General features: G+C 42.3%; 1 protein-coding gene across 2 annotated transcripts in view; it reads left to right on the top strand.

Moving 5' to 3' along the window:
- ARHGEF26 (Rho guanine nucleotide exchange factor 26) overlaps positions 1-20,531 on the top strand; it is a 140,013-nt gene that overhangs the window by 114,323 nt on the left and 5,159 nt on the right. For both annotated transcript variants that reach the window (XM_027876052.1, XM_027876053.1), the window contains exon 12: positions 12,570-12,779. In XM_027876052.1, coding sequence (XP_027731853.1) covers positions 12,570-12,779 — 210 coding nt within the window. The remainder of the gene's footprint in view (positions 1-12,569; positions 12,780-20,531) is intronic.

Genomic DNA, 20,531 nt, shown 5'->3' with positions numbered 1-20,531 from the left:
GGATGGATGGATGGATGGATGGATGGATGGATGGATGGATGGATGGAAGGACAGACAGAGAGGTAGAGAGCTAGCATTTAGGAAAGATTTACTGTTCCAGAGCACTGTACTAGTCTGTCTTAGAGGAGCTAGTAAAAGGGAGTGGGAAAATGGAGGAGGGGCATAGTATCAAGATGACTTGATACTAGTCATCAAGGTCTAGTAAGGAAGCCTAAGTGTTGGCCAGAAGATGTGGACTAGTAAGGAAGCCTAAGTATTGGCCAGAAGAAGTGAAAGCTCATTTAAAGCTAGTGTCCCAGGGGTGGAGTCCAAGGTTACGGGTGAGATGGGATGTTCTTGGTGTGGAAAAAGAGGCAAAGATGGATGGGATAGCTCACAGATAAGATGATGGAGTCAGGATTCAAAAACTCTACGTCCTAGAACACCGATAAATCTGATTCACTGATCTGACTCATTTACTTTGAATGAACCATTGTGCTTTTTGCGGTATGTCATCCACTTTAAGGACACAGCGTTCTTTCTGTTGGGCTTCTGAGGAATGTCTTACCATGCCTTCACAAATCATCTTCACTTCCTATAAACTTATTACGTCTTCAACATGAGAAACATGAGAAAGACACAGCATCGTATCTAAAAAAAGATTCCCCTGTTATAACTCCGGTAGCTACCTATCAGCTCTAGGATCAAACTTAAAGTCCTGTGTTTGGCATTCAAAATCTAACTTCCTAACTTGGCCCCCTCTATTTTCCAGTCTCTTGCAACTTACTCCCTCCCCCCTCCCCCACCACACACTCTGAGATCTTGGGACATTGGACTTCTTACTGTTTTCCCCATAAAACACCCCTTTCATCATCCTCTTTGGGGCATTTCACTGGCCTCTCCCTCCATGCCTGGAATACTCTTCTTCCTAATCTCCTTGTCCTGCCCTCCTGGCATCCTTCAACTAAAATCTCACCTTCAATGGAAAGCCTTTGCAGATCTCTCTTAGTGCTAATGCCTTCCTTCTGGTGATTATCTTCATTTCTTCTGTGTATGTCCTGTTTGTGTATAGTTGTTTGCATGTTGTTTCCCTGTTAAACTGTGAGCTTCATGACAGCAATGACTGTTTTACATTTGTTTGTTTGTTCGTTTGTTTTTTACTTACTATTCCCAGCCCCTTAGCACAGTGCCTAGTACACAGTAGGTCTCTAATACATTCTTATTATCTGACTGGAAGTTTTCATAAATTTCAGGTTCAGCAAGTCAGTAAGTATTTATTAAGTGCTTACTCTGTGCCAGGCACTGTGCTAAGGGCAGAAAGGATACAAGCAAAAAGTAAGACAGTTCCTGCCCTCAATGAGCTTCTGTTCTAATAAGGAAAGACCACACATGAGGAGAAGAGAAAAATATAGAGAGAGCCTACTATGTGCCTGGCACTGTGCTAAGTGATTTTATATGTATTATCTCATTTGATTTTCACAACAACCTTATGAGGTAGGTGCTATTATTATCCTCATTTTATAATTGTGGAATTACAGCTGAGGCAGACAGAGATTAAGTGACTTATCCATAGTCTAGACACAGCTAGGAAGTGTTTCAGGCTGAATTTGAATTCATGTCTCCTGAAGTCCAGGCCCAGCACTGTACCCTCAGCACCACCAGCTGCCTGAAAGGGGCAGGGGAGGTAGGAGTTAATAGTGTGGCCAGGATCAGGTAGGTTCTATAGCCACCATACTCTGTCCTAGTCAACCACATGTTTTAGAAAGGCCATTGAGAAGTAGAAGGGATGGGCCAAGATGGCAACAAGGAGAGTAAAGGGCCCCAAAATCATGTTATATGAGAATCACTAGAGGGAAGGGGGGATATTTAGCCTGGAGAAGGTGAGGACATGACACGTAGCCAGTATTTGAGCAGTGCCCATCTAGTGTGGTGATTGACTAAAAAAGTTCGAGAGATATAATTTCTGGGTAATTTAATCATTTCATTAATAGGGCCATTGTGTTATTAATAAAAGCATGGTCACTTGACCCTCTCTCTCTCTTAGACTAAAGATAATCATGGTGGTGGGTTTACAGTTTATGTACCCTCCAAGAGTAGGTGTTCCTAAGGGCTCGCAATCAACTCTGATTAGTTATCACAATGGGAGGTGGGCTATATTACAATGAGGGGCTGAGTGGGACACCAGTCATCTTTATACCCAGACTACCCCCAGCCTTGGTCAGGTCATTCAAAGAATTTATGCCTCACCCAAACCTGAGTTGAACACAACAGCTACCCTACCAGGGTGGAGTCTCAGTCCAATCTCATTATCAGCAAAGTCCTTCAAGAGACTGAACTTTTAAAATCAGAACTTCAGGGAAAAAAAAAGTGGAGGGGGGGGACTCCAGATCTCCCCAAATCACTGGTTATTAAAAATCATTTCTCTCACTAGATAGGGGAAATAGGTTTAATCCACTTGGCCCTAGAGAACATAAGTATAAGTTACAAAGTAGATTTAGGCTCTATTTATTTTTATGTATTTTATTTATTTTTATAATATTTATTTATCTATATATCCATAGCTATCTATCCATCTAACTATCTATCTATCCATCCATCCATCCATCCATCCATCTATCTATCTATCTATCTATCTATCTAGGAAAGCCTTCCTAGAAACCCCACAGGTATCAAAGTACAGTGGACTGCTTTAGCATCTGGTGGGGTCCCCATAGTTGGAGTTCTTCAAGCAAAAGCCTGGGCTGCCAGGTGGTTGTGTTGCTGAGGGGATCCTTACCTGGATCCAGCTTGCATGAGGTAGAGGCACTGGGGACCCTTCCCATTTGGAGGGCCTGCAAAGTGAGAAAGCTGGACCAGGTGGTCTCTAAGGTTCCTTTGTCCTGTCACAGAGTTTTTTGTTTGAAGTTCTGAATTCACAGAAAATCCATCTCAAGCCTGAAATTGACTCCAGTTATTTGCTTTTTCGTGGACCTTGACCCTTTGTGCTTTTCGTAAAATGTTGCCCGTTTTAAGTACATGGTGTTCTGTTGGGGTTTCAAAAAATGTCTGACTGCCCAGGTGATTGCATATGACTCAAATCCTGTGTAAAAACCAAACATTTCAAGGTCTTGGTCTTAAACTTATGAATTTGAGTAAGAATCCACATAGTCTACCTTCCGAGCTTACAGGAAGGGAATATAATCCATGTGACGGTGGGGTAAATCAAGGAAGGGGTTCATAGAATCAGAAGCTCAGAGATTTACAGCTGGAAGGGAGCTATTCAGTCCAGCCCTCTCATTTGACAGATGAGGAAATCAAGGCAGAGAGAGATTAAGTGAGTTGGCCAGGATCATCCAGGTAATAAGTGATACAGATAATAGTGAAGGCAGGACTTGGACCCAGGTTATCTTGACTCCTCTGTCTTGTGCCTCTGCAGCAGAGGTCTGGGGAATCACAGACATGGGGGTTGATTCGATTACTATAACCAGAGAGAGTGGAAAGTGGAGATGGGTCAGCCAAGAGGATATGGGTACAGTTGTGGGCAGATCTGAAGAGGGCCTGGCTGGATGGCTGGATAGTTTGAAGGTATGTGAAGATGGAGCGTGGTCTGCTTTCTAGTTTTAGCTAGCAGAGATGGTGGGCTAAGTGGATTAGTTTTAGTCAATTGTTCCACAATCATGTGGTCCAAAGATAAGTAAATTCCCGGTGAATCAACGTAAATGGTGAACTTGACCTCTTTGGCCCCTCAAAGGTCAAGCTGATTTCTCAATAATATTGGCAAGTGTTTTATCCCATCAAGTATATAAGATAATAGCTAATAATGGCTAAAAAATATGTAGCACTTTCTACGTACCAGGCACTGTGATAGACATTTTACAAATATTTCATTTGATCCTCACCACAATGCTGGAAGCTAGGTGCCATTATTATCCACATTTTACAGAAAAGAAAACTGAGGCAAACAAATAGCTAAGTGACTTAAACCATGGTCACAAAGCTAGGAAGTGACTGAGGAGAGATTTGAACTTAAATCTTCCTGAGTCACAGGATAGCTACTCTGTGCATTGTGTTGCCACCCACTACAAAGGTCAGGTGGTTGATGCCCTGATGATCTGATTTCCGTTGCTGTTTACAGGCATTCCCTCACATTATGTGGTGAGTGGCTCATTTCTGAGTTGAGCTGGAATTTACATTTGCTTTGGGAAATTTACCAGCTTGATGTGTGATACAATGGAAAAAATGATAGATTTCAAATAAATTATGCATTTGGAGTCGGAGGACCTGTGTTTTGAACCCAGAGAGAATCCAACAAACATTTAAATTCCTGCTGTGGATAAGGAATGATGCTAGGCACTAGAAACTGCATCTCGAAAGTTGATCTGAAAGTTGTTTTCATCTCAAAAATCAACAGTAAGTAAGAAGTGGGTAACTGTCCTTTCGTTTGAGTGGATAGTCATGTGTCTACACACATAGAATTGTTTCCAACCACCACTTGTTGATTTTATTCATGTGTTCAAAAAGAGAGAAGGAAAAACTAAAAAAAAAAATTGAAAAATGTATAGTAGTATCTTAAACAAAATTGTACTGGGTCCAAAAGGCCAATAAATGGTGGGTTATAGTTTTGTTCCTAATAAAAAGACCTTTGTAATTGTCAGAAAATTGATTGTTACAATTAATTGATCTTCCTGGCTTTTGTTGTTTAGTTGTTTTTCAGTCATGTCCAACTCTTCATGACCCCATTTGGGGTTTTTTTGGCAAAGTTACTGGAATGGTTTTCCATTTCCTTCTCCAACTCATTTTACAAATGAGGAAACTGAGGTAGAGTTAAGTGACTTGCCCAGCATAGAGCTAGTAACTGTCCGAGGCAGGATTTGAGCTCAGGTCTTCCTGATTCCATACCCAGTATTATGCACTGTGCCACTTAGCTGCTATTCTGGCTAATGACCACCAAGAGTTCAGTAAATTGAATATAATTGAGATTTATTTTGAATGAACTAAGGACTTTGGAATACACTGGGGCCATCGTTTTGAACACCAGGGTTAGAAACGTAGAAGCTGATTATGGAGGTAGGATCAATAATTAATCAACAAGAAATTGTTCAAAAAACCTCTTTGTATGCTCATTACTTATGAGCAATGTCGAGAAGCATGTGAACAGGTCTCTATTCTCAAATAAGTTCCATTTTAGAGGTGAGAGCCAATACCTGTACATATGAAAAAGTAACTCATAATTTGTGCGTTGGTAGATGAAGGAGCTCGGATTTTTGTCCTTGAGTGCGTGTGGCCTAGATCAACAGGACAAGATTTCTTTACTAGTTCAGGACCCTGGACAAATCATTTAACCTATATGTGCCTCATGCATCTTCTTAGAGTTATTTATTAAGTCACAGGTAACAGACTCAACATGTAAGAAAATGAATGATAAGTAGCATGTAAGTCACAGATATGAAGTGCAAAGTTCTACCGATGGCAGCTAGCATGATCCAGCAAAGCCTAGTGGCGTAGTTAGGGTTTGTGATAAGCCCAGAAAGGTGGGTACCATATTGGAGAATGCGGAAGGCATTGTCAGCAGGAGAAACAGTAGTAAGCAAAGACACAGAAGTAGAACGTGACAAGGCATATACCTTTGGGATGGAAATCAGCTTTGGCTGATTTGGTCTCGATTTAGTATTGAAGGCCGAAGGATTTATTTAGAGGAGGAGGAGTTGAGATTGGAAAGACGGGATCCTAGATTTAGAGCATGGGGTCCAACCTCCTTGCTTTACAGATGAGGAAACTGAGACACAGTGAGATGAAGGGTCTGCAGGCATTAAGCACAGTGTCTGGCACGTGGTAGGCACTTAATAAATGTTTATTGAATTAATTGGTTAATTAATTAAGCATCAGAGGTCAGAATTGACTGCAGCTTTTCCGGCTCTTAAGTGCTGGGGCCCTGTCCATTGTACCACACTAATAAGGGGTAAATAGATAGTAAAGCAATGAGGACTCACCAAATGTTTTCAAGATTTAGCTAAAAAAGGAATAAAAAAAGAGAGATTGTAGAAGTTAGGGAGACTGGTGTGATGGCAGTGATGCCAGCAGAGCCTGGTATCAAAAAGTGATTATCAAATAATGTGGGCATTGGAGACAAGAAACAGAGATAAGTCCAGTTTTGAAATTTTGGTTTGGTCAGCCAAAAGTGGGAACTTTTAGTTTTTGTTTTTCTTATTCTAAACATAAACTCCAACCAAAATGAGTGTGTTTTATAGAAAACAGAAGATTGTGAATGGAAACTGTGAGTCTCTGTTATGCTTTTCTTTTTAAGCATAAAATAAATTCAATGTATAACTTTCAAAGTTCCTGTTTATCTCTTTCCTTCTGTTCTTCCTTTTTTCTCTTCTGTACATTTTTTAAAAACTCATCAATTCCATTACCCTTTTCTTTTTCTCTTTTTTTGGTCAACCCTTTCACAATTTTCCTCTCCCTCTTACCATGCTCCCCCCATTGAAAAAGAAAACCCTTATAAAAAATACATATAATCAATCAAAACAAATGTCCATATCAGCAGCATCAAAAATGTTTGTTTTCTTCTGTACCCTGAGTCCATCATCTCTGTCAGCAAGTGGGCAGCATACTTCATCATGGGTTCTCTGGGATGCTGGTCATTTCATTGATTAAAGCACTTAAGGTTTTTCAAAGTTGTTTTCTTCATAATGTTATTACTATTGTATAAATTGGGCTCTTGGGTCGACTCACTTAATTTTTCATCAGTTCATACAAGACTTCCTAGTTTTTTTGAAACTCTTTTCTGCATCGTTTTGCAGTGCAATAAATTGATGTATCATGATTTATTCAGCCATTCACTAATTCCTGGATACCCTTTAGTTTCCAATTCTTTACTTTAAAAAATGTATCAGAATAAATATTTTTGTATGCATGGGTCCTTTTCCTCCTTCTCTGATCTCTTTGGGGTCTAGTCCAATAGTGGTATTACTGGTTCATGGAGTGAATTTTTGTGTATGGTTCCAAATTGCTTTGCAGAATGGCTAGAGCAATTCTCAGCTCCACCAGCAGTGCATAGGTGTGCCTGTTACCTGCTTCCCCTCCAACAATTTTCATTTTCCAGTTTTTACCTTTGCTGATCTGATGAGTGTGAGTTGGAACCTTTGAATTGCTTTAATTTGCATTTCTCCACTTATTCATAATTTGGAGAATTTTTTTTTCATATGGTTGTTGAGAGTTTGGATTTCTTCCTCTAAAAGTGCCTGTCCTTTTCCTTCAACTACTTATTGATTAGGGAATGAGTCTTTTTCTTATTAATTTGAATCAACTCTTTTTATATCTTGGATAGGAAAGCTTTATCAAATGAGATAATATTTATAAAGTTCCTAACACACAGCAGGTGTTTAATAAATGCTTGTCCCCCCTCCCTTTATCAGAGAAAATTGCTGCAAAGGCTTTTTTATTCTTACAAATAGAAGTTTATGGAAGAAGGGAGAGATGAGTCTAGGTTTGTTTAGCTTTTTTCTCCTTGAGTTAGGCAACAGTAAAAGCTTCAAATACAAATAAGTGTTAGAAAGTAGTTGGGCATATGGGAGTAAAATTAAGGTGAGAGGAAAGGAGAAAGGAAAGTCTACTCATTCAGAAAATTGGAAGTGAAATCATAGATAGATTGTCATCAAAAGAAGGAAGGTTGCTAATTATTTATTCAGGATAAGGGAAACCTATTCATATTTCAAAGTCAACGGGAAAGGAGATAGCGAGAGAGATTTAAAATAGAAGAGAAAGAGTAGACTTTACTAAAACTATCGATAGTCTTCGGGCCATACACTGAAATTTAATGTTTGTTTTAAAAAAAATCAATCTATTTTCATTTTTATTTAAAAATCATCCTGATAAAATTCCCATTGTAATTGAATAATCTAATATAATAGGGAGCTGGTCTCTGTGGCATCAATGACCTTACTCTAATGCTAATGACCAATTGCTATAGTACTCGATACTAATGACTGGACTGCCACAAATAAGTGACTTCTCCAGTCCTCAGTCTTCTCACCTGTAAAATGAGGGGATTAGACTTGACCTCTGTAGATGCCTTCTAGCTCAAAGTCCGTGATCCTCCAATCCAATGGGGGCTGGCCCACAAGAGGTTACGTTCGTCAGGACTAGGGAGAGAACAGCTCCAGTGCTGGTCCTTGGCAAAACTGTGAGGTTGCAAAGATTCTGACAAATCAATGTCTTCTCACTTCCCCTTTGGCACCCTTCCTTTCTTTCTTTGTGGTGTCCCTGGCAACTTTCTTGCAGCTAATGCCTCCTCCTACCCTCTCTCTCTCTCTCTCTCTCTCTCACACACACACACACACACACACACAATTACCCAGTATTTAGAGGCAACATAATCCCAGGGAAAAGAGCATCGATTGACATCAGAAGACCTGGGTTCAAACTCCACCTTATTCCTTATTACCTATGAGATCTTAAGAAAATCTCTTACCCTCCCTGGCCTCAGTTTTCTTGTCTGTAAAATGAGGGGATTGGGCTAGAAGGTCTCTGAGTTCCCTCCTAGCTCCACCTCTATGAGCCCATGAGCATGCTTTGTATGTATTATGTGGAGCATGCTGTTTCCCCAGGTAGAATGTGGTATCTGTGAAGGCAGGGGTGGTCTCATTTCATCTCTGACCTACCACTATGGAGAACCATCCATCTTACTCCCTGATTGTGGTCTTTCCCTATCAGGACAGTTCTCCCAACTGAGTGCACCATCACCTAGCACTTGGCTTGGTCTCAGTAGCGACCCCAGTGACTGTTCAAATGAGGCAGCAGTGGGCTTATTTATACAAATCTGATGCTGCTGCCTTCAGGGCAGCCAGCTGCTTTCCTGTAGCAGCTGGTGTGGACCAACAGCTGGTGAACTTGGAGGCCGTGCGAGACAATCAGAGGAAGTTACCACATAAGTTTCTCACTGAAGGGAAAAGGGACTTTTCCACTGGTCTCTTTCTTTCTGAGCAATTCCATATCCTAATTACATGACACAAATTGTTTCAGAAACTTGTTCACCATCTGCTACTTCAATAAAGAGAGGTCAACAATGTAAAGATGAGGAAGTCTAATGAGCAATTTCCCCCTGAAAAATTTTCTTCCCACTCAGTCTAGCTTGCTGTATTTGGACATGAATGAACTGGCTAGAGTAGAGAAAACCATCATGGCAGCAAAGGGCTTAAATTCAGGAATGCCATTCAGGCATTCTAAACCAGGGTGGAGATCCTGCCACCCTTCCGACTTCTCTTAAGTATCAATTTCCAGGTGTAAGTACAATACAATTTATGGATTCCAAGGTGGGAGATGTGGCAGGTGTTGACTGGCCTCATTACACCTTTTGTAAAGTGACTAAACTGTTCTTTCTAGCCAGTAAACCCTCCAAGTTAACTACCTGGTGTAGGCAGGGCATAATTTTACTGGATTACTATTGACCTAGGATTTGTGAGGGTGAATGAATAAATGAATGAATGTGAGGGGTGTGTGTGTGTGTGTGTGTGTGTGTGTGTGTGTGTGTGTATGTGTACTGGGTAAGGTTTCACATTTTTTACTTTGTGAGATTTGAATAACAGCCAATAAGGATAAAGAAATAATGACTGTACTATTATTGTCTTATGAAAGAGATTTCTTTTTTTCTGTAATAAAAGTGAACTTATCACCCGGTTTTCGTTTGACATACAATCCTAGAAGAACTGAATAATGTCTCCAATGGTAAAAATCACTTTCTGGGTTTGTCAGTATAGAATCATTAAAGAAAACTCTCTGTCACCATTTTTTATTTTGGAAGCAAAACCACAGAAGCAAAATATCCTTTTGATTGACCCACAGAGGTTACCTAGCCCATCACAGAGATAATCAACCTTAATAAGCTTCCTGTCTGCAATATACCCAACAGGCACCCAGGCTGCCTGAGAAGCTCTAGGGAGGGGATCCCGCTGCCCCCCTCCCCCAGACCCCTGGCAGCCTCTTCTGTGTTTGGACAACTGTAATCACTATGGAAATTTTTCCCTTCATCAAGGATATATGCGCCCCTCTGATACTTCTCATTGCTCCCGACTCTGGCCCAGGGAACCAAGTAAATCAAATCTAATCCTTCCACTTGACTGCCCTCCAAAGGTAGCTATCGTGTTCCCCTACTAAGTCTTCCTTTCATGATAAAGAGGCTCGATTCCTTTAACCATCCTCCCATGTCATGAACTCGGGGCCCTTCACCCCCCTCATTGTCCTCTGCTGGACACTTTCCAGCTTACTGATGGCCTTCCTGAGATGCAGTGTCCAGAACTGAACACAGCATATGGCCTGATGAGGTAAGAGGACAGCAAGTCCCTCACCTCACTACTCCTAGACACCGCATCTCTCAATGAAAGCCGTTTGCTTGGGGTGGAATGCCTTGTTGCAGAAAGTCAGTGTCTGAGGAGAGCTGAACATGGAGTAGGGAAGATGCAGGTTCAGATTCAAAGTCTGAGACTTGTCAGCTTTGTGGGGATGAGGATTGGTTTGGGGGTGGGGGAGGGAATAGAGGGATGGAGATAGGGATGGAAATGGGGATAGGGATAGGGATGGGGATGGGCATGGGGATGGGCATGGGGATGGTGATGGAGATGGGGATGGGCATGGGGATGATGACTGGATGTGTCACTGAACTTCCCCTACTAAAGCAGGTCAGCACCTCCTCAGCAAGGTAGAGTCTTCAAGGGTTGCGAGAGTTCTGAGTGTTTGAGAGCTAATTTGGTGCCTGGGAGAAATTCACTTCTCTCTAAGATCTGGTTTCCTTTTCTTTAAATAGGGCCAGGGAGTGCACCTGGGATTTTAGTAGTGCGGGATTGCCTGGGTGAGAAAACTTCACCCCCAATGAAGATTAGCACCTGCTCTGCAATTTATAGAGTGTTGCTTAAAGACCTCCCAGGTGATGGGTTTTGTCCCACAACTAGTAGGTGTCAGAAGCAGAAATTAAACCCAGGTCTTCCTGACTTCCAGCCTAGTTCTATATCCCTGTACCATGCCCTTTTCTGTAAAATGGGGATAATAATACTCTCACTGCCTCCTTCACCAGGCTGTTGTGAGTAAAACCTTCTCTAAAGTCTTAAAAACTATACACAGCAACATGAGTTGTTAATAAAACACAAATAGAATTGTCAATCTAGCATTTTCCTATTAAGTGGATGGACATTTTATTTGACTTCTATATATCTCACAGACATTTGAGTTAGTATTCTTTCTGACTAGAGAGAAAAGTAGAAAAAGAATGTGAATTTCCATATATTGTTTTTGAAACTTTAAATGGTTATTCCTCTGGAATAGCCAATCTTACCGCATTGGTCCCTTATTTTGATGCTCTTATGAATAACTACCTGGAAGGTGAAGCCACCTTACATTGGAGTCTTTAGGGGCACTTCCATTGTGTTAGGTGAGGTCCCAAAGAGCCTCAAAGTTCCTTTCTCTAACACGTATATTCCAGCGACTTTTTACTTAGCTGTGGTAGGTTGGCCTGAGATCTCTGTTCACTCATCAGTCTACAAGGTGCAATCTGAAACTCTGATGGAAGGCTTCATTTCCCCTGCCCCGTATGATTCAGCTAAGCATAGCTTGGCCAGGAACAATGTCCTCGTATTATCTGACCTACAAGTTTCTTTTAAGCTAAAGGATTTTTCACAGAAACTGGGAGGTGAGGAAAGGAAAAGAGTCACTGAAACTAAATGTAAAGTTGTTTTTGCCTCCCATATGTTATTACCATACTGGTATTTGATGTGTCAGAATAACATTATAAATAATCAGTAATAGATTTTATTCTTTTATCAACAATGTATGTGGGATAAAACATATTAATTCATCAGCCTTATCTGCCCCACCTCTCACCCCACCCCTAACCTACCTATCCTCCTACAAACTAACTTTTTTCTGTTGAGGGCACTGCCATCTATAGACCAAATGGCATCATATTTTCAAAAAGATTGTATTAGCCTCAACACCAAAGGCAACTCTGAAGATGGATGGATGGCTTGGTTTTATAAGGGACTGTTAGCTTTGCTTTCTTAAAAGGACAAATATAGGTAGGAAAGACTGCAAACTTTTCTACAAAAGACTATTTTCCTCTTGGGGGAAACAAACAAACATATAAAAAGCAGTTTCAGAAATTCTCGGGTGAACTAGACTGTTTTTGAATCATTTGTTACACTTTGTGTAAGGATGAAACAATTTCAATGTCTTTCTACTGATTCTCCTAGAATTGGTCCATTTATATTTAGAAGAGAGGGGAAAAAAGGAGAAATTATTTATTTCTGTAGTAATAATTTTTATCATCCAAGAATAACTATATGATTTGGATGGCTATGTTCTATGTCATATAAAAATATTCTAAATCCTTCTGTTCAGATAAAAAAAGAAAATGAGATGTGTTCTAACCATGAAACTTGTACCCTTATTTATATTTCTCTCATATGTTAGGAAATATTGCAAGTTACAAAAGAAATAGTATGATAAGGCACAATTAGGATCAAGACTGAAAGCATTATCAAGATAAAGTAACCTATTTTGATGGGTAGAATTAGCGGTTCTGAATCTCTTTGTGTTTGTTTTTCTTCTACTTTTTCTTACAGTGAAGAAAGTTATACAGTCAATGACTATTCTTTGAGGGATCAGCTGTTGGTGGAGCCTTGGGACCATGAAGAAATGAATTCTTCTCCCCTGAAGAACAGCTCCACCATGCTCTATTCCAGACAGAGCTCTGCCAGTCACCTGTTTACTCTGACAGTTCTCAGTAACCATGCAAATGAGAAAGTGGAAATGCTTCTGGGAGCTGAGACTCAGTAAGTCCTTGAGGCCCAGAAGCATGAGGGAATGGGGTGGTTATGGGAAGCCTCTCTCCTCTGTCTCTCTGTCTCTGTCTCTTTCTCTTTCTGTCTCTCTGTCTCTTTCTCTTTCTGTCTCTCTGTCTGTCTCTGTCTCTCCCTCTCTGTCTCTCTGTCTCTTTCTCTCTTGTGATTCAGTAATTCACATGAAGTAAGAAGTGAAATTTTTGAGTTAGGTTTAGGGTTGTTGGATGTGGTTATCGAAATCCTTTATCATTTCCTGAGGGGTGCTTTTTTGGGTGGTAGTTCTTGTTTTGGGGATCTTTGAGCTCAGCATAGGAGGAAAAGATGCAAAATCTGGAGCCAGGAAGACCCTGGTTCACAGTCTTCTCTGGTATGTGATTGCTACAGCTACTCTAACTCATTCCCTGGACTTCTAATTGGTGGCACCTCACCTTATCTAGCCTGACCCAGACCCCTTACCTGACTGCCTGGCCATCTTCATGGCATGCTGCCATTTAGAACTCCCTCCTTTACACCCCCCACAGACATTTGCATATATCTTTTCCATCTCTGGCTCTAGGAAGAGTAATCAAGTCAACAGGACTATTCCTGGGGGGGGGAGGACGACAAAGCTGTGCATCAGTTTCTCTACTCATTCCCTGACCAAACCCTTTTCTCTGGCAACCACTCCCCTATAAATGATGTATTTCCCTATCAGAATGTAAGCTTCTTGAGGGCAAGGGCTGCCTTCCTTTTTACATATCTGTATCTAGAGTACTTAATGTAGGAGATAGAAAGATGGCCTCAAGAGCTACTGGAAAAACTACAGCTTTGACTATACGGACCTTTGCTGGCAAGGTGATGTCTCTGCTTTTTAGGTTGCTGTCCAGATTTGCTATAGCTTTCCTCCCAAGGAACAAGTGTCTTAATTTCATGGCTGCAGTGGTAATCTGTGGTGATCTTTGAGTCCAAGAGTATAAAATCTGACACTGCTTCCATTTTTTCTCCCTCTGGTCTGATGAGACCAGTTGCCAAGATCTTAGGGGTTTTTTTGGGTTTGTTTTGTTTTTTATGTTAAGCTTCAAACCAGCTTATATACTCCCCTTTTTCACCCTTATCAAGAGGCTCCTTAAATCTTCTTCACTTTCTGCCGTTTGAGTGGTATCATCTGTATATCTGAGATGGTTGATTGGTGGATGGATGGATGGAAGTGAAATTGGTTAACTACCCAGTCCCACAGCTGGTTTGTGGCAGAGCTGGGAATAGAATCAATGCTTATGCTGCACCATCTCATGTCCTCTTCCATGATTCTTCTGCTCCAGTTTCTCATGAATTTCAGTCCTGCCTCTGCCACCATATTGTGAGCTCTGAAGGCAGGAACCCTGACTGCTCTTACCTTTGTAACCCTCATGGTGCTGAACAAACAAATCCCAGAATTTGAGATTTATCGAGGCACTGAGAAGTCACCAAGGCCAACCCACACCTGACAAAGAATTTCCACTGCAGGAGACTGGACAGGTGGTTAGCCAGCTGCTGCTTGTAGCCCTCCAACGAAAGGCCACCCACCAGTTCCCAAGGCAGCCTGTTTGACTTTGGGCCAGTTCTCATTGGTAGGCAGGTTTTCCTGAAATCCAACCTCAATTTGTCTCCTTTCACCTTCCATCCACTGCTCCTGCTTCAGCATCTTGAGGTCAAACAGTACAAGGTTTCCCCTTCTTCTCTATGACAACCTTTCACTTGCTTGACGGCTGGCACATTCCTTCTTTTATCCCTACCCCCAACCTGGTTTTCTCATGTTCAGGCTAAACATCCTCATTTCCTTCAAATGAACCTTATAGCTTCACCTAATGGAAGAGCTGACCAATCCACCAGTAGTTGACTCCAAAGGCTCACTGTTACCTCCAGTATCAAACAAAGTCCTTTGTTTGTCATTTAAAGCTCATCATCGCCTGGCTCCTTCCTACCTTCCCTCCCCTACACACATACTACAGTTCAACCATACTGTCTTTGCTGTGCCTTGGAACAGGACACCCTATTTCCCATCTCCATACCTTTCCACTATTTGTCCTTGTGTACTGACTCCTCTTCCCTCTCTCTCGGAATCTCTGGCTTCCTTCAAGACTGGGCTTAAAGGCAAACATCAGCAGGACCCCTGGCCTTCTCCTCTAAGGTTACCTTCTATTTACCTTGTATTCCTCTTTTTTGTACCTGGTTTGGGGATATTGCTTTCTTTGCTTTTCAAGATATGTTCTTATACCCATTAGAAGATAAGGTTTTTGAGGGCAGGAACTTTTTTTTTTGCCTCTCTTTGTATCCTCAGTACTTAGCACAGTGCCTGGCATGTAGGGAGTGCCTAATAAATGCTTGTTTATAGATTATATCTTTGAATGATCTTCACAACATAATACTTCAGATCTCCGAAGTGAGGATGTCACCTTCTCATTTCTGAAAGCTCTAATTATCATAATGAATTCTCAAATCGCATTCCTGTTTTCGGCCTCATGAACTGATTAATATCTTATGACATTTGCTATTGACTTGAAAATGTTAGCCTAAAGACTTTGTATTTTATTTAGTAGGCAGTAGAGAGCCCCTGAAGATTTTCTAGCAGAGGAGCGACATGTTACACTCTGTAGTGGGAAGATTGATCTGGTAGCTGTGGGAATGATGGAATGGAGAAGGGTTGGTGTGGAGAAAGGTTTTCCCCACTTGAGGTAGAAAAGATATAATGCAAGCTGATAGAGTAAGCTGTGAAAGAACCATAAGTCTTTGCTAGAACCAAGGTATATTAATCATTTATTAATCTGCCTTTGGAAATAACTTCTCAACGGCTTATAGAGACTGGTGTAGATGAAACAGTTCTGCCACTGGTCAGGCCAGGGGAGAAGGGAGGAAGCGGGCAGGAAATAAGTTTTTATATAGTGCCTGCTATGTGCCAGGCACTGTGCTAAGCGCTTTACAAATATCATCTCATTTTTTCCTCATAGCAACACTGTGAGGTACGTGCTGTTGTTATTCCAATTTTATAGTTAAGGAAACTGAGGCAAACAGCAGTTAAGTGACTTGCCAGGATCACACAGCTAGTATTTGAGGTAGATTTTGAACTCAGGTCTTCCTGACTTTGGGCCTAGCAACTCTATCCAGTGCACCACCTAGCTTCATTTTAGGCTAGAGTTTGCTAAGGGAGTGGGTGACTCCTGAACGGCTTTTCTTGTTCTTTAGCCATTTTCAATTGTATCCCACTCACCATGACTGGAGTGGTTTGTCATTTCCTTCTCCAGCTCATTTTGCAGATGGGGAAACTGAGGCAGAGATGGTTAAGTGGCTTGTCCAGGGGCATACAGCTATTAAGTGTCTGAGGCCAGATTTGAACGCAGGGAAATGAGTCTTCCTAACCCCAGGCCCCTTTCTCTGTGCACTATTGCGCCACCTGGTGCCCACAACAATAACAACAACAAATTGCTAAGGAAGTGAGTGACTCCAGGATTTTCCTGCTCTCCAAATTCTCACTTACAAAACAAAGAATTGTTTAAAAAAAAACAAAAACAAAAACAAACAAAAAAAAAACCTAAAATCCACCCCTGGAGGAGCTGATCTCTGAACAACATTCAAGTCTTCCCTTTTTCTTTCCCTTCCCCACTCTGGATAGGGAGTGGGGTGACCTTGTGCTGATTTGATTAAGGGGCCTTGATTGCCAATCATTTAATAAATATTTATTGAGTGCCTTTGTAGTACCAGATGGATGGATGGATGAAAAGAAAGAAAAATTATTAACTGCTTGTTGTGTACAAAGTATTATGCTAAGAGCTGGGCTGCAAAAAGAAAACAGACATCGCTGCTCTCAGGGAATTCACATTCTAATAGAAGCAGACAACACATAGAGGGCGTTTCAGCTGCAAATCAGATAGAAAGGCAGATGTAGTGTAATTACCATTGATAAAACCGTATCTGTTTCCGACAGGGAGCCCTCAATTTGAGGTGTCCCTTCTGGGTCTCAGTAACTGTGGCTGTTGAGCATGCTGAGGCGACAGCCCCTGGAGAGGCACCAGGGAGGGCCTTTTGCATCATTCTCTTCCTAGCCATCTTGGGCTCCCATCAGTCACGTGCTGTATATTCAGGGAAGTCACCCCCCCCCATTCCCCTCAGTTTTTGCTGCCATCCTCTGTACTATAACTACTGAAGTAACCTTCCTGTCTTCTCTGCTTACTTTTAAATTTCTTCTGTTGCTCAAGCAAAAAAAAAAGTTTTAATGTCTTACCCAAATATAGCACGCCATCTCTGTTTATTGGGCAGAGTTTACTCTTTTATTGTGAACAAGACAATAGTATAATCCGGTAGAAAGTGCAGAAGGGAACCATTTTTTCCAAGCGAGGATGTTTTACTGCGGTTACTTCCTTAGCCCTCCTCCCCACCCTCATCATCTTCCAGGGGGGCTGTGACAGCCGGAGGGTCTCCTTTGTCTGGGCTCATTACAGGGAAGCCCAAACAGCTGCAGTTGGCAGAGATGTAGGAGCCGTCGGCGCACGGGATCTGTCCCGGCTTCCTGAGTTTACAGTAGATTTCAGAGCTCTGTGTCTGTCAGATCAAATCTTTAGATTGATGGGAGCTCTCTGGGAATGCACCGTGGGCCTCCTTCGCCTAGTGCTTTTTGCAGATGGGACACAGTCCTAGCCTGATTGAGCGGGTCCCTCTCCCCAAACTGTCTTTCTCAACAAAGTGAACAAGAGGAGGGATGAAAGGGGGCTGTTGTATGCCATCCACAAAACCCAGTCCTGGGCCCTTCAGAGAAAGGGGCTTTGTCTGCCCGGGCCCTTCTGCTTGTTTCCTGCTGCTCTTAATGGATTAATTAACAGGAAACAAATGATGATCTCATAAAACTGTAAATGGTGAGATGAGTTTTAGTGGCCTAAAAAATCAGCCACAAACTGAGGAAGAAAAAGTTTACATAGTTTGAACTCATTCACTTTTCAGATTGCAGGATTATTGATTGATAGAATTAGAGATGGAAGGGACCTTAGAGGCATCTGATTCAACCCCCTTGTTATTTTACAGATGAGAAAACTGAGGCTGATAATGGTTCACAGGCAAGGTTTGAACTCAACCCTGGTCTCCAAATCTAGACCTCTTCCCCTGGCTGCTTCTAATATAAGCACAAGGATACTGATGCCTCATATTTCTAAAATACTTTTCTGCTTTTCAAAATCCTTTAACATTCGTTATTTTCTTTGCGCCACCCAAGCCCCGGTGGGGCAGGACAGGCAGGGCCCAGCCCCCGGGGTTACGTAGGGTGTAAGTAGCAGAGAAAGGATTTGGATCCAGGACCTTTGATGCCAAGTCTTGCACTTCTCTTGCCACATCACACTCCATGAAAGATGACTCCCTTCTTAATGCAGTTATACTCTAGTGGGGAAATAAGGTGCGAACGCAGTACAAGGAACAACTCTCATATGAGAAGGCCATGAATTAGTTACTGGGAAGGTCCAAAGCAGGGTTCTGTTGACTTTTCATTCAGTGATCTGTGCATGGAGGGTTAGCCCCATTGGGTTTAATGTGTCCTTGAATGAAGAAAGGCCCTAAATGGTGGCTCCTGTGAGGAAGGGTCTTCATCTGATGACAGAAAGACTTGTCAAAGCTCAAGGCTGGAGGTGCTTTTCAAAAGCCAAATTTGTTCAGATGAACTCAGGGGCGCAGAGCGGCCTCTGGGAAAACTAAAACAGGAGGCCCCGTGGTGTCCAGAGCAGCCAGCAGAGCTCTCCACACATTACATCACAGAGTAGTAGAGGGCATTGGCTGTGGAGTTGGGAAAGACCTGGGATGGAGTCCCCACTCTCCCTTTTATTATTTGTGAGCCTACAGGCCAAGTCACTTAATTTTCTCTGAGCTCTAGTTTCCCCATCTGTAAAGTGGGCAGAATGATGCCTGCAATGCCTGCCTTATTGACTAAGCATGTCAGCACAGCAGATAGAGCACTAAACCTGGGGTCAGAAAGTTGTTGTAGTTGTTGAGTTGTTTCAGTCACGTCTGACTCTTCGTGACCCCTTTGGGATTTTCTTGGCAAAGATACTGGAATGGTTTGCCATTTCCTTCTCCAGCTCATTGCATAGATGAGGAACTGAGGCAAGCAAGGTCAAGTGACTTGCCCAGGGTCACACAGCTAGTAAGTGCCTAAAACCAGATTTTGAACTCAGGAAGATGAGTCGTCCTGATTCCAAGCTCAGTGCTCTATCCCCTGTATCACCTAGCTGCCCCAGTCATGGGGACCCGAGATCAAATTCTTCCTCTGACACTTACTAGCTGTGTGACCCTGGGCAAGTCACCCAACCTTCTTTTGTCTCAGTTTCCTCATCTGTAAAGTGGAGGTGATAACAGCATCTATCTCCCAGGGTTGTTGTGAGGATAAAATGAGAGAATATTTGTAAAGCACTCAGCCCAGTCCCTGGCACATAGTAGGTGCCATATAAACGTTAGCTGTCATTATTATTGCTAAAGGAACGTCCAAGTTCTCAATCTGATCCAATGGAATCACCTTAAAAACCAGTGTCGAAAAGGGAGAGTGGCAGTGTGGGAAAGGGTAAGGCCTCACTGGGTGAAAGGAGTGATTGTGGTCTTATTAGCCGACGTGGACACAATATTCAACAGGTGCAAAATATTTTTATTAAACCAGCATCGTCCTGTCTGATCCCCACAATAATGAAAGAGGGAAGCGAACATTTATTAAGTGGCTGCTATGTGCTAAGCACCTGACAGCTATTTTCTGCCTTCGTCCTTACGACGATCCTGGGATAACGAGGGATGGGACAGGTCCTTCCACTCTCCACTTATTTCAGGTTTAAACTTCCTCTGTCTTGCATAATTTCATGCAGGTGCCCAAGGAAGGTGCCCAGTACAGATGAGTAGGCCCTGTAATTCTCAGCCTCCTGTTCTATTTGGGATTTTCTGGTTGGTCTTTCTTTGCTCTGCATCAGTTCATACAAATTATTCCTGTCTCTCTGAATTCTTCCCCTTCGTCATTCCATGCGGCCCACAAGCATCCCTGAACGCCCCCTAGCATCACAGAATTTTGCTTGAAAGGGACCTGAGAGCCCATCCAGTCTGGCCTGTCTCCTAAGGAAGCGATTGCCCTGCAGAATACTCAGCCGTTGGTCATCTGGGCTCTGCTAGAAGACCTTGGATGAGAAGGAAGCCCCCAGCTCCTGGGGCAGCCCCTTCGGCACATTGGGACCCAGCTACGTGTTAGCACTTGTCCTGATACCATGTCTCCATCAGCCTCTTGGCCTCATGGATTCCAGCTCTGACTTCTGAGACAAGTCAAACACGTTTATTCCCTTTTTATTTCCTACTCCTTCGGATACCTGGCACAGCTTCCGTGTTTCCCCTAAACCTTGCCTTCCAAGTCAAACATCTCAGGTTCCTTCAGTGGGTCTTTACATGGCATGAATTTTCATCGGCGTGGATACCTTCTTCGGTATGTTCCCCCATCTTAGGAATCTGCTCGCTGTCCAGAACTGACCCCAGCACATCTAGGTGGTGCAGTGGATGGAGTGTTGGGTCTGGAGTCAGGAAGATCTGAGTTCAAATCCAGCTTCAGACACATACTAGCTGTGTGACCCTGAGTAGGACATTTAACCTTCGTCTGCCTCAGTTTCCTCAACTATAAAAATGGGGCTAATAACAGCATCTACCTCCCAGGTTGTGAGGATCAAATGGGATAATATTTGTAATGCCTGGCACATAGTAGGTGCTTTAAAAAATGCTTGCTCCCACAGT

This window comes from Vombatus ursinus, unplaced genomic scaffold (assembly GCF_900497805.2).
Source record: "Vombatus ursinus unplaced genomic scaffold, bare-nosed wombat genome assembly UNPS02014810.1, whole genome shotgun sequence".
NCBI lineage: Eukaryota > Metazoa > Chordata > Mammalia > Diprotodontia > Vombatidae > Vombatus > Vombatus ursinus.
This window is presented reverse-complemented; position numbering and strand designations above follow the sequence as displayed.